This window comes from Oncorhynchus gorbuscha, linkage group LG08 (genome assembly GCF_021184085.1).
Source record: "Oncorhynchus gorbuscha isolate QuinsamMale2020 ecotype Even-year linkage group LG08, OgorEven_v1.0, whole genome shotgun sequence".
NCBI lineage: Eukaryota > Metazoa > Chordata > Actinopteri > Salmoniformes > Salmonidae > Oncorhynchus > Oncorhynchus gorbuscha.
Genome location: NC_060180.1, coordinates 12,092,991 through 12,106,862, shown reverse-complemented (window position 1 = coordinate 12,106,862; position 13,872 = coordinate 12,092,991). Strand labels below are relative to the sequence as shown.

General features: G+C 42.2%; 1 protein-coding gene across 1 annotated transcript in view; it reads left to right on the top strand.

Annotated features, from left to right (window-relative positions):
• fmn2a (formin 2a) overlaps positions 1-13,872 on the top strand; it is a 62,869-nt gene that overhangs the window by 47,497 nt on the left and 1,500 nt on the right. The window contains exons 16-17 of the mRNA XM_046360662.1: positions 9,888-10,037; positions 13,658-13,739. Coding sequence (XP_046216618.1) covers positions 9,888-10,037; positions 13,658-13,739 — 232 coding nt within the window. The remainder of the gene's footprint in view (positions 1-9,887; positions 10,038-13,657; positions 13,740-13,872) is intronic.

Below are 13,872 nucleotides of genomic sequence, written 5' to 3'. Positions count from 1 at the left end.
GGGGAAGGAACTGTGATAGGTCAGGAAATAGGAGGAGGTGTGTCTTCTGATTGATGATTGATTGTTGACTGATTGGGAATGATGATTTTCACCTGTGAGGGGAGAAGGAGAGAAAAGAAACACACACACAGGATACACACACACACAGGATAACTGTATCCGTAACAATGTGTTTGTCTCTCTCTCTCCCTTTAAGTGTTTGTCTGTCTCTCTCTCTCCCTTTGTGTTTGTCTCTCTCTCTCCCTTTCTTTGTGTTTGTCTCTCTCTCCCTTTGTGTTTGTCTCTCTCTCTCCCTTTCTTTATGTGTGTGTCTCTCTCTCTCTCCCTTTATGTGTTGTCTCTCTCTCTCCCTTTCTTTGTGTTGTCTCTCTCTCACTTTCTTTGTGTTTGTCTCTCTCCCTTTCTTCATGTGTGTCTCTCTCTCTCCCTTTCTTTATGTGTTTGTCTCTCTCTCTCCCTTTCTTTATGTGTTTGTCTCTCTCTCTCTCCCTTTCTTTATGTGTTTGTCTCTCTCACTCTCCCTTTCTTTATGTGTTTGTCTCTCTCTCCCTTTCTTTATGTGTTTGTCTCTCTCTCTCCCTTTCTTTATGTGTGTGTCTCTCTCTCTCTCCCTTTATGTGTTGTCTCTCTCTCTCCCTTTCTTTGTGTTGTCTCTCTCTCTCCCTTTCTTTGTGTTTGTCTCTCTCCCTTTCTTCATGTGTTTGTCTCTCTCTCTCCCCTTTCTTTATGTGTTTGTCTCTCTCTCTCTCTCTCCCTTTATGTGTGTGTCTCTCTCTCCCTTTCTTTATGTGTTTGTCTCTCTCTCCCTTTCTTTGTGTTTGTCTCTCTCTCTCCCTGTATGTGTTTGTCTCTCTCTCCTTTTATGTGTTTGTCTCTCTCTCCCTTTCTTTGTGTTTGTCTCACTCTCTCCCTTTCTTTGTGTTTGTCTCTCTCTCTCCCTTTCTTTGTGTTTTTCTCTCTCTCTCTCCCTTTATGTGTTTGTCTCTCTCTCCCTTTATGTGTTTGTCTCTCTCTCCCTTTCTTTGTGTTTGTCTCACTCTCTCCCTTTCTTTGTGTTTGTCTCTCTCTCTCCCTTTCTTTGTGTTTGTCTCTCTCTCTCTCTCTCTCTCTCTCTCTCTCTCCCTTTGTGTGTTTGTCTCTCTCTTTCTCCCTTTGTGTTTGTCTCTCTCTCCCTTTCTGTATGTGTTTGTCTCTCTCTCTCCCTTTCATTGTGTTTGTCTCTCTCTCCCTTTCTTTGTGTTTGTCTCTCTCTCTCCTTTGTGTTTGTCTCTCTCTCTCCCTTTCTTTATGTGTTTGTCTCTCTCTCTCCCTTTCTTTGTGTTTGTCTCTCTCTCTCCTTTCTTTGTGTTTGTCTCTCTCTCTCTCTCTCCTTTGTGTGTTTGTCTCTCTCTTTCTCCCTTTGTGTTTGTCTCTCTCTCCCTTTCTGTATGTGTTTGTCTCTCTCTCTCCCTTTCATTGTGTTTGTCTCTCTCTCCCTTTCTTTGTGTTTGTCTCTCTCTCTCCCTTTGTGTTTGTCTCTCTCTCTCCCTTTCTTTATGTGTGTGTCTCTCTCTCTCTCCCTTTGTGTTGTCTCTCTCTCTCCCTTTCTTTGTGTTGTCTCTCTCTCCCTTTATGTGTCTCTCTCTTTGTCTCTCTCTCCCTTTATGTGTTTGTCTCTCTCTCCCTTTATGTGTTTGTCTCTCTCTCACTTTGTGTTTGTCTCTCTCTCCCTTTGTGTTTGTCTCTGTCTCCCTATCTTTGTGTTTGTCTCTCTCTCCCTTTCTTTGTGTTTCTCTCTCCCTTTGTGTTTGTCTCTCTACCCCTTTCTTTATGTGTTTGTCTCTCTCTCCCTTTCTTTGTGTTTGTCTCTCTCTCTCCCTTTGTGTGTTTGTCTCTCTCTCTCCCTTTGTGTTTGTCTCTCTCTCTCCCTTTCTTTATGTGTTTGTCTCTCTCTCTCCCTTTCTTTATGTGTTTGTCTCTCTCTCTCCCTTTATGTGTTTGTCTCTCTCTCTCCCTTTCTTTATGTGTGTGTCTCTCTCTCTCCCTTTATGTGTTGTCTCTCTCTCTCCCTTTCTTTGTGTTGTCTCTCTCTCTCCCTTTCTTTGTGTTTGTCTCTCTCCCTTCATGTGTGTGTCTCTCTCTCTCCCTTTCTTTATGTGTTTGTCTCTCTCTCTCTCCCTTTCTTTGTGTTTGTCTCTCTCTCTCCCTTTCTTTATGTGTTTGTCTCTCTCTCTCCCTTTCTTTATGTGTTTGTCTCTCTCACTCTCCCTTTCTTTATGTGTTTGTCTCTCTCTCTCTCCCTTTGTGTTTGTCTCTCTCTCTCTCTCCCTTTATGTGTGTGTCTCTCTCTCCCTTTCTTTATGTGTTTGTCTCTCTCTCCCTTTCTTTGTGTTTGTCTCTCTCTCTCTCCCTTTATGTGTTTGTCTCTCTCTCCCTTTATGTGTTTGTCTCTCTCTCCCTTTCTTTGTGTTTGTCTCACTCTCTCCCTTTCTTTGTGTTTGTCTCACTCTCTCCCTTTCTTTGTGTTTGTCTCTCTCTCTCCCTTTCTTTGTGTTTTTCTCTCTCTCTCTCCCTTTATGTGTTTGTCTCTCTCTCCCTTTATGTGTTTGTATCTCTCTCCCTTTCTTTGTGTTTGTCTCTCTCTCCCTTTCTTTGTGTTTGTCTCTCTCTCTCTCTCTCTCTCTCCCTTTGTGTGTTTGTCTCTCTCTTTCTCCCTTTGTGTTTGTCTCTCTCTCCCTTTCTGTATGTGTTTGTCTCACTCTCCCTTTCTTTATGTGTTGTCTCTCTCTCTCCCTTTCTTTGTGTTGTCTCTCTCTCTCCCTTTCTTTGTGTTTGTCTCTCTCCCTTTCTTCATGTGTGTCTCTCTCTCTCCCTTTCTTTATGTGTTTGTCTCTCTCTCTCCCTTTCTTTATGTGTTTGTCTCTCTCTCTCTCCCTTTCTTTATGTGTTTGTCTCTCTCTCTCCCTTTCTTTATGTGTTTGTCTCTCTCTCTTTCTTTATGTGTTTGTCTCTCTCTCTCCTTTCTTTATGTGTTTGTCTCTCTCTCTCCTTTATGTGTTGTCTCTCTCACTCTCCCTTTCTTTGTGTTTGTCTCTCTCTCTCCCTTTCTTTGTGTTTGTCTCTCTCCCTTTCTTCATGTGTGTGTCTCTCTCTCTCCCTTTCTTTATGTGTTTGTCTCTCTCTCTCTCCCTTTCTTTATGTGTTTGTCTCTCTCACTCTCCCTTTCTTTGTGTTTGTCTCTCTCTCTCTCCCTTTCTTTATGTGTTTGTCTCTCTCTCTCTCTCTCCTTTATGTGTGTGTCTCTCTCTCCCTTTCTTTGTGTTTGTCTCTCTCTCCCTTTCTTTGTGTTTGTCTCTCTCTCCCTGTATGTGTTTGTCTCTCTCTCCTTTTATGTGTTTGTCTCTCTCTCCCTTTCTTTGTGTTTGTCTCACTCTCTCCCTTTCTTTGTGTTTGTCTCTCTCTCTCCCTTTCTTTGTGTTTTTCTCTCTCTCTCTCCCTTTATGTGTTTGTCTCTCTCTCCCTTTATGTGTTTGTCTCTCTCTCCCTTTCTTTGTGTTTGTCTCACTCTCTCCCTTTCTTTGTGTTTGTCTCTCTCTCTCCCTTTCTTTGTGTTTGTCTCTCTCTCTCTCTCTCTCCCTTTGTGTGTTTGTCTCTCTCTTTCTCCCTTTGTGTTTGTCTCTCTCTCCCTTTCTGTATGTGTTTGTCTCTCTCTCTCCCTTTCATTGTGTTTGTCTCTCTCTCCCTTTCTTTGTGTTTGTCTCTCTCTCTCCCTTTGTGTTTGTCTCTCTCTCTCCCTTTCTTTATGTGTTTGTCTCTCTCTCTCCCTTTCTTTGTGTTTGTCTCTCTCTCTCCCTTTCTTTGTGTTTGTCTCTCTCTCTCTCTCTCTCCCTTTGTGTGTTTGTCTCTCTCTTTCTCCCTTTGTGTTTGTCTCTCTCTCCCTTTCTGTATGTGTTTGTCTCTCTCTCTCCCTTTCATTGTGTTTGTCTCTCTCTCCCTTTCTTTGTGTTTGTCTCTCTCTCTCCCTTTGTGTTTGTCTCTCTCTCTCCCTTTCTTTATGTGTGTGTCTCTCTCTCTCTCCCTTTGTGTTGTCTCTCTCTCTCCCTTTCTTTGTGTTGTCTCTCTCTCCCTTTATGTGTCTCTCTCTTTGTCTCTCTCTCCCTTTATGTGTTTGTCTCTCTCTCCCTTTATGTGTTTGTCTCTCTCTCACTTTGTGTTTGTCTCTCTCTCCCTTTGTGTTTGTCTCTGTCTCCCTATCTTTGTGTTTGTCTCTGTCTCCCTATCTTTGTGTTTGTCTCTCTCTCCCTTTCTTTGTGTTTCTCTCTCCCTTTGTGTTTGTCTCTCTACCCCTTTCTTTATGTGTTTGTCTCTCTCTCCCTTTCTTTGTGTTTGTCTCTCTCTCTCCCTTTGTGTGTTTGTCTCTCTCTCTCCCTTTGTGTTTGTCTCTCTCTCTCCCTTTCTTTATGTGTTTGTCTCTCTCTCTCCCTTTCTTTATGTGTTTGTCTCTCTCTCTCCCTTTATGTGTTTGTCTCTCTCTCTCCCTTTCTTTATGTGTGTGTCTCTCTCTCTCCCTTTATGTGTTGTCTCTCTCTCTCCCTTTCTTTGTGTTGTCTCTCTCTCTCCCTTTCTTTGTGTTTGTCTCTCTCCCTTCATGTGTGTGTCTCTCTCTCTCCCTTTCTTTATGTGTTTGTCTCTCTCTCTCCCTTTCTTTGTGTTTGTCTCTCTCTCTCCCTTTCTTTATGTGTTTGTCTCTCTCTCTCCCTTTCTTTATGTGTTTGTCTCTCTCACTCTCCCTTTCTTTATGTGTTTGTCTCTCTCTCTCTCCCTTTGTGTTTGTCTCTCTCTCTCTCCCTTTATGTGTGTGTCTCTCTCTCCCTTTCTTTATGTGTTTGTCTCTCTCTCCCTTTCTTTGTGTTTGTCTCTCTCTCTCTCCCTTTATGTGTTTGTCTCTCTCTCCTTTATGTGTTTGTCTCTCTCTCCCTTTATGTGTTTGTCTCTCTCTCCCTTTCTTTGTGTTTGTCTCACTCTCTCCCTTTCTTTGTGTTTGTCTCTCTCTCTCCCTTTCTTTGTGTTTTTCTCTCTCTCTCTCCCTTTATGTGTTTGTCTCTCTCTCCCTTTATGTGTTTGTATCTCTCTCCCTTTCTTTGTGTTTGTCTCACTCTCTCCCTTTCTTTGTGTTTGTCTCTCTCTCCCTTTCTTTGTGTTTGTCTCTCTCTCTCTCTCTCTCTCCCTTTGTGTGTTTGTCTCTCTCTTTCTCCCTTTGTGTTTGTCTCTCTCTCCCTTTCTGTATGTGTTTGTCTCACTCTCCCTTTCTTTATGTGTTTGTCTCTCTCTCCCTTTCTTTGTGTTTGTCTCTCTCTCCCTTTCTTTGTGTTTGTCTCTCTCTCTCTCTCCCTTTGTGTGTTTGTCTCTCTCTTTCTCCCTTTGTGTTTGTCTCTCTCTCCCTTTCTTTGTGTTTGTCTCTCTCTCCCTTTCTTTATGTGTTTGTCTCGCTCTCTCTCTCTCCCTTTATGTGTTTGTCTCTCTCTCCCTTTCTTTGTGTGTTTGTCTCTCTCTCTCTCCCTTTCTTTATGTGTTTGTCTCTCTCTCTCTCCCTTTCTTTATGTGTTTGTCTCTCTCTCTCTCCCTTTCTTTATGTGTTTGTCTCTCTCTCTCTCTCTCTCTCTCTCTCTCTCTCTCTCTCTCTCTCTCTCCCTTTCTTTATGTGTTTGTCTCTCTCTCCCTTTCTTTGTGTTTGTCTCTCTCTCTCTTTATGTGTTTGTCTCTCTCTCCCCTTTCTTTATGTGTTTGTCTCTCTCTCTCCCTTTCTTTATGTGTTTGTCTCTCTCTCTCCTTTCTGTGTTTGTCTCTCTCTCTCCCTTTATTGTTTGTCTGTGTTTGTCTCTCTCTCCCTTTGTGTTTGTCTCTCTCTCTCCTTTCTTTGTGTTTGTCTCTCTCTCTCCCTTTATTTGTGTTTGTCTCTCTCTCTCTCCCTCTTTTATGTGTTTGTCTCTCTCTCTCCCTTTATGTGTTGTCTCTCTCTCCCTTTCTTTGTGTTGTCTCTCTCTCTCCCTTTCTTTGTGTTGTCTCTCTCTCTCCCTTTCTTTGTGTTTGTCTCTCTCTCTCCCTTTGTGTGTTTGTCTCTCTCTCTCCCTTTGTGTTTGTCTCTCTCTCTCCCTTTCTTTATGTGTTTGTCTCTCTCTCTCCCTTTCTTTATGTGTTTGTCTCTCTCTCTCCCTTTATGTGTTTGTCTCTCTCTCTCCCTTTAATTGTTTGTCTGTCTCTCTCTCTCCCTTTGTGTTTGTCTCTCTCTCTCCCTTTATGTGTTTGTCTCTCTCTCCCTTTATGTGTTTGTCTCTCTCTCCCTTTATGTTTGTCTCTCTCTCCCTTTGTGTTTGTCTCTCTCTCCCTTTCTTTGTGTTGTCTCTCTCTCTCCCTTTCTTTGTGTTTGTCTCTCTCTCTCTCTCCCTTTCTTTATGTGTTTGTCTCTCTCTCTCCCTTTCTTTATGTGTTTGTCTCTCTCTCTCCCTTTCTTTATGTGTTTGTCTCTCTCTCTCCCTTTCTTTATGTGTTTGTCTCTCTCTCTCCCTTTCTTTATGTGTTTGTCTCTCTCTCCCTTTATGTGTGTGTCTCTCTCTCCCTTTCTTTATGTGTTTGTCTCTCTCTCCCTTTCTTTATGTGTTTGTCTCTCTCTCCCTTTCTTTGTGTTTGTCTCTCTCTCTCCCTTTATGTGTTTGTCTCTCTCTCCCTTTATGTGTTTGTCTCTCTCTCCCTTTCTTTGTGTTTGTCTCACTCTCTCCCTTTCTTTGTGTTTGTCTCACTCTCTCCCTTTCTTTGTGTTTGTCTCTCTCTCTCCCTTTCTTTGTGTTTGTCTCTCTCTCTCTCTCTCTCCCTTTGTGTGTTTGTCTCTCTCTTTCTCCCTTTGTGTTTGTCTCTCTCTCCCTTTGTGTTTGTCTCTCTCTCCCTTTCTTTGTGTTTGTCTCTCTCTCTCCTTTCTTTGTGTTTGTCTCTCTCTCCCTTTCTTTATGTGTTTGTCTCTCTCTCTCCCTTTCTTTGTGTTTGTCTCTCTCTCTCCCTTTGTGTCTCTCTCTTTGTCTCTCTCTCCCTTTATGTGTTTGTCTCTCTCTCCCTTTATGTGTTTGTCTCTCTCTCCCTTTATGTGTTTGTCTCTCTCTCCCTTTATGTTTGTCTCTCTCTCCCTCTGTGTTTGTCTCTCTCTCCCTTTCTTTGTGTTGTCTCTCTCTCTCCCTTTCTTTGTGTTTGTATCTCTCTCCCTTTCTTTGTGTTTGTCTCACTCTCTCCCTTTCTTTGTGTTTGTCTCTCTCTCCCTTTCTTTGTGTTTGTCTCTCTCTCTCCCTTTATGTGTTTGTCTCTCTCTCCCTTTCTTTGTGTTTGTCTCTCTCTCTCTCTCTCTCTCTCTCTCTCTCTCTTCTTTCTCTCTCTCTCTCTCCTTTCTCTGTTTGTCTCTCTCTCCCTTTGTGTTTGTCTCTCTCTCCCTTTGTGTGTTTGTCTCTCTCTCTCTCTCCTTTCTTATGTGTTTGTCTCTCTCTCCCTTTCATTGTGTTTGTCTCTCTCTCCCTTTCTTTGTGTTTGTCTCTCTCTCTCCTTTATGTGTTTGTCTCTCTCTCCCTTTCTTTATGTTTGTCTCTCTCTCTCCCTTTCTTTGTGTTTGTCTCTCTCTCTCCCTTTCTTTGTGTTTGTCTCTCTCTCTCCCTTTGTGTGTTTGTCTCTCTCTCCCTTTCTTTGTGTTTGTCTCTCTCTCTCCCTTTGTGTGTTTGTCTCTCTCTCTCCCTTTGTGTTTGTCTCTCTCTCCCTTTCTTTGTGTTTGTCTCTCTCTCTCCCTTTCTTTGTGTTTGTCTCTCTCTCTCCCTTTCTTTATGTGTTTGTCTCTCTCTCTCCTTTCTTTATGTATTTGTCTCTCTCTCCCCTTTGTGTTTGTCTCTGTCTCCCTTTCTTTGTGTTTGTCTCTCTCTCCCTTTCTTTGTGTTTGTCTCTCTCTCTCCCTTTCTTTGTGTTGTCTCTCTCTCCCTTTCTTTGTGTTTGTCTCTCTCTCTCCTTTCTTTGTGTTTGTCTCTCTCTCTCCCTTTCTTTGTGTTTGTCTCTCTCCCCTTCTTTGTGTTTGTCTCTCTCTCCCTTTATGTGTTTGTCTCTCTCCTTTTATGTGTTTGTCTCTCTCTCCCCTTTCTTTGTGTTGTTTTGTCTCTCTCCCTTTCTTTATGTGTTTGTCTCTCTCTCTCCTGTATGTGTCTGTCTCTCTCTCTCTCTTTTATGTTTTTGTCTCTCTCTCCCTTTGTTTGTCTCTCTCTCCCTTTCTTTGTGTTTGTCTCTCTCCCTTTATGTGTTTGTCTCTCTCCTTTCATGTGTTTGTCTCTCTCTCCCTTTCTTTGTGTTTGTCTCTCTCTCTCTCTCTCTTCTCTCTCTCTCTCTCTCTCTCTCTCTCTCTCTCTCTCTCTCTCTCTCTCTCTCTCTCTCTCTCTCTCTCTTCCCTTTGTGTGTTTGTCTCTCTCTCTCTCCCTTTCTGTATGTGTTTGTCTCTCTCTCCCTTTCATTGTGTTTGTCTCTCTCTCCCTTTCTTTGTGTTTGTCTCTCTCTCTCCCTTTATGTGTTTGTCTCTCTCTCCCTTTCTTTATGTTTGTCTCTCTCTCTCCCTTTCTTTGTGTTTGTCTCTCTCTCTCCCTTTCTTTGTGTTTGTCTCTCTCTCTCCCTTTGTGTGTTTGTCTCTCTCTCTCTCCCTTTCTTTGTGTTTGTCTCTCTCTCTCCCTTTGTGTGTTTGTCTCTCTCTCTCCCTTTGTGTTTGTCTCTCTCTCCCTTTCTTTGTGTTTGTCTCTCTCTCTCCCTTTCTTTGTGTTTGTCTCTCTCTCTCCCTTTCTTTATGTGTTTGTCTCTCTCTCTCCCTTTCTTTATGTATTTGTCTCTCTCTCTCCCTTTGTGTTTGTCTCTGTCTCCCTTTCTTTGTGTTTGTCTCTCTCTCCCTTTCTTTGTGTTTGTCTCTCTCTCTCCCTTTCTTTGTGTTGTCTCTCTCTCTCCCTTTCTTTGTGTTTGTCTCTCTCTCTCCCTTTCTTTGTGTTGTCTCTCTCTCTCCCTTTCTTTGTGTTTGTCTCTCTCCCCTTCTTTGTGTTTGTCTCTCTCTCCCTTTATGTGTTTGTCTCTCTCCTTTTATGTGTTTGTCTCTCTCTCTCCCTTTCTTTGTGTTGTTTCTCTCTCTCCCTTTCTTTATGTGTTTGTCTCTCTCTCTCCCTGTATGTGTCTGTCTCTCTCTCTCTCTCCCTTTATGTTTTTGTCTCTCTCTCCCTTTGTTTGTCTCTCTCTCCCTTTCTTTGTGTTTGTCTCTCTCCCTTTATGTGTTTGTCTCTCTCCTTTCATGTGTTTGTCTCTCTCTCTCCCTTTCTTTGTGTTGTCTCTCTCTCTCCCTTTCTTTGTGTTTGTCTCTCTCTCCCCTTCTTTGTGTTTGTCTCTCTCTCCCTTTCTTTGTGTTTGTCTCTCTCCCTTTCTTTGTGTTTGTCTCTCTCCCTTTATGTGTTTGTCTCTCTCTCTCCCTTTCTTTGTGTTTGTCTCTCTCTCCCTTTCTTTATGTGTTTGTCTCTCTCTCCCTTTCTTTATGTGTTTGTCTCTCTCTCTCTCCCTTTCTTTGGAATGTTATGTGTAGAGGGATAATATCACTTTATGTTATTGAGTTAGGAAAGAATGTGATTGTGCCAGCTAATACATTCTAGTATTTCTTTGTGTTCTGAAATGCCCAGTCACCTTTACTTAGCATACTTCCATATCAAGTGTTTTTCTGAAATGCTCTTTTTTTTTCAAGATTAACTTTCACTTTTCACATATTTATTATAAGCCTACAGGTTTCACAATAACTTAGTGTTTCTGTAATCTACTATTGTAATTTGTGTATTTTGGGTTTGATGTAATGTTTTTGTTCTCTCTATCCTCAGTTTTTTGGAGCTGAGCATGTTCTTCTCAGTCAAGGCCAAGGCGGGCGAGAAGGAAGTCTCTCCCAACACGCTGTTTTCTGTGTGGCATGAGTTCTCCACTGATTTCAAAGATCTTTGGAAGAAGGAAAACAAACTGAGGTTACAGGAACGGTAAGGATTGGTGCAAGCGGTGTTTTGCAGTTTTTTTATGTGTGTTTAGTCCATCCTATTCAATGAATGCCACTCTTTGCTGGGTCTTACTTTGGGGAGGGTTGTACAATATATGTTCTGAACTTCTACAGACCTACCACAGGTCGACTGTACGGTACATGTCAAATCTAAATGTCTACTTTTACTACTATAGTGCCTTCGGAAAGTATTCAGAGCTTTGACTTTTTCCACATTTTATTACGTTACAGCCTTATTCTAAAATGGATTAGAGAAAAAGAGCAATCTACACACAATACACCATAATGACAAAGCAAAAACTAGCTTTTAGAAATGTTTGCACATTTATTAAAATATATATATATATTTACCCTTTGCTATTAGACTCGAAATTGAGCTCAGGTGCATCCTGTTTCCATTGAGGTGTTTCTACAACTTGATGGGAGTCCACCTGTGGTAAATTCAATTGATTGGACATGATTTGGAAAGAGACCGACCTGTCTATATAAGGTCCCACAGTTGACAGTGCATGTCAGAGGAAAAACCAAGCCATGAGGTCAATGGAATTGTCCATAGAGCGCCGAGACAGGATTGTGTATTTGTATTGTATTTATTATGGATGCTACAAGCTTAGCACACCTGTATTTCAGGAGTTTCTCCCATTATTCTCTGCAGATTCTCTCAAGTTCTGTCAGGTTGGATGGGGGCATGTCTGCAGAATTGAAGGTCACCAAGAACACAGCGGCCTCCATCATTCTTAAATGTAAGACGTTTGGAACCACCAAGGCTCTTCCTAGAGCTGGCCGCCTGGTCAAACTCATAAATCGGGGAGAAGGGATTTGGTCAGGGAGATGATCAAGAACCCAATGGTCACTCTGACAGAGCTCTAGAGTTCCTCTTTGGAGATGGGAGAACCTTCCCGAAGGACAACCATCTCTGCAGCACTCCACCAATCAGGCCTTTATGGTAGAGTGGCCAGATGGAAGCCACTCCTCAGTAAAAGGCACATAACAGCCCGCTTGGAGTTTGCCAAAAGGCACCTAAAGACTCTCAGACCATGAGATGACAAGATTCTCTGGTTTGATGAAACCAAGATTGAACTCTTTGGCCTGAATGCCAAGCGTCACGTCTCGAGGAAACCTGGCACCATCCCTACGGTGAAGCATGGTGGTAGCAGCATCATGCTGTGGGGATGTTTTTCAGCGGCAGGGACAGGGAGACTAGTCAAGATTGAGGGAAATATACAGAGCGATCCTTGATGAAAACCTGCTCCAAAGCGCTCAGGACATCAGACTGGGCGAAGGTTCACATTCCAAAAGGACAACAACCCCAAGCACACAGACAAGACAATTCAGGAGTGACTTCTCGACAAGTTTCTGAATGTCCTTGAGTGGCCCAACCAGAGCATAGGCTTGAACCCGATCAAACATCTGAGGAGAAACCTGAGAATAGCTGTGAAGCAACGCTCCCTGTCCAACCTGACAGAGCTTGAGAGGATCTGCAGAGAATAATGGGAGAACTCCCCAAATACAGGTGTGCCGAGCTTGTAGCATCATACCCAAGAAGACTCGATTCTATAATCGCTGCCAAAGGTGCTTCAACAAAGTACTGAGTAAAGGGTCTGAAAACTTAGAACTTATGCCATATTTCAGTTTTTCACTTTTAATACATTAGTAAACATTTCTAAAAACCTATTTTTGCTTTGACATTATGGGGTATTGTGTGTAGATTAATGACAAAAAACGATTTCATCCATTTTAGAAAAGGTATGAATACTTTTCCCGAAGGCACTGTATATCTCCCTGGAACACAAGGAACCTACTGTATATCTCCCTGGAACACAATGAACCTACTGTATATCTCCCTGGAACACAAGGAACCTACTGTATATCTCCCTGGAACACAATGAACCTACTGTATATCTCCCTGGAACACAAGGAACCTACTGTATATCTCCCTGGAACACAATGAACCTACTGTATATCTCCCTGGAACACAAGGAACCTACTGTATATCTCCCTGGAACACAAGGAACCTACTGTATATCTCCTTGGAACACAAGGAACCTACTGTATATCTCCCTGGAACACAAGGAACCTACTGTATATCTCCCTGGAACACAAGGAACCTACTGTATATCTCCCTGGAACACAATGAACCTACTGTATATCTCCCTGGAACACAAGGAACCTACTGTATATCTCCCTGGAACACAATGAACCTACTGTATATCTCCCTGGAACACAAGGAACCTACTGTATATCTCCCTGGAACACAAGGAACCTACTGTATATCTCCTTGGAACACAAGGAACCTACTGTATATCTCCCTGGAACACAAGGAACCTACTGTATATCTCCCTGGAACACAAGGAGCCTACTGTATATCTCCCTGGAACACAAGGAACCTACTGTATATCTCCCTGGAACACAAGGAACCTACTGTATATCTCCCTGGAACACAAGGAACCTACTGTTTCACATTCACCTTCAACACACCAAGCACATTACCTTGACAAGCCATGTGAAGCCATCTGTCGGCTTAATGTGAGAATAAAGCACCTTGACTGAGGTCAAATGTCGTGCACCTTGAGCTCTTCGACTCCCCTTGAAACGATAGAGAATGCTGTGTGTTGTAACAACCAAGGATGCTGAAGCAACCGAACACCATTAATCCCATAATGCAGTACAGGTTTTATGTAATAATCTCGTAGAAGGGAAATGTATCAGACAAACTTACATTTTTATTCATATAGATATACTCATATTTCTATTGAACCTACCCTGTGAGGTAAATATCAAGCAGAAAGTCAGGATTTGCCATAGATGAGTGTTGAATCTTCAGTGTTGGAGTGAATGATCCCCAAACATGAGTTTTCAATAGCATGCATCACATGTTCACTATTAGATCCTATCAGAGTCATTCAAATTCATAGACAAGATAAGAAAGAGAAGAGTTGAAACGACCCAGATCGGTTTCATAACCCCAATAATGAAAAGAACACATGAGAGATTCTGTTAGCTTCCAGTGGTTTGATGGTTTTGGAGATAACATTTGAAAAGTCAACAAATGCTAATTGTTTCGTTCTGCTGGATGTAGATTACATTGTGATATGTACTTTAAAAAAATAAAAAGTAATGTCTTGTGTTTTGTTAATTTGCGGGAAATGATTCAAACAAAGTTGTAATCATTACCTATTTGGCCTACCACCATCTAGACAATTGGGAAATGTAGAGCCCCCCCGCCCAACCTGACTTACTACAAAGGCATACCAAATTTGGACAAACACGCACACATGTGAATGTACTGGTCTAGAATATTATTTTTATTTTTTACACAGTGTGCAGTGTTGAGAGTCAGGCCACTGAATGGTTTAAACCTGTCTCTATCATCACAGTGGATCAGAAATGGGCTTCTTAAAACATTGGAACTGGTCACCCATAACTTTCTCCTGTATAAACAGCAGAGACCCAAACCTTGCCTGGAAAACCTCACTGCTGAGTTGCCTGACCTTTTACTACTGCAAACATACCTTATCTCCATTTCTAGGAGAAGGTACATTTCAAATGCAAGCGTGTGTGTATATTACAAATGCATGGCTGAAACTAGTGGTGTCTTTTCAGACTGAAAACGGCAGAGGAGGTTTTCAAACAAGCCAGAGAGAAGGTCTCGTACAGCGTCAAACCCAAACAGTCCTCTGGAATAGTGAGTTTTCTTTAAGTCTCTTTTTCCTTCTTCCTAAACCATTTTCTCCTAACCGCTTTCTGTATATCTTCTGTCTCTTTATTCCCCATAAAATACAGATGTAGGAACTTAATTTTACCTTTACTGTCACAGA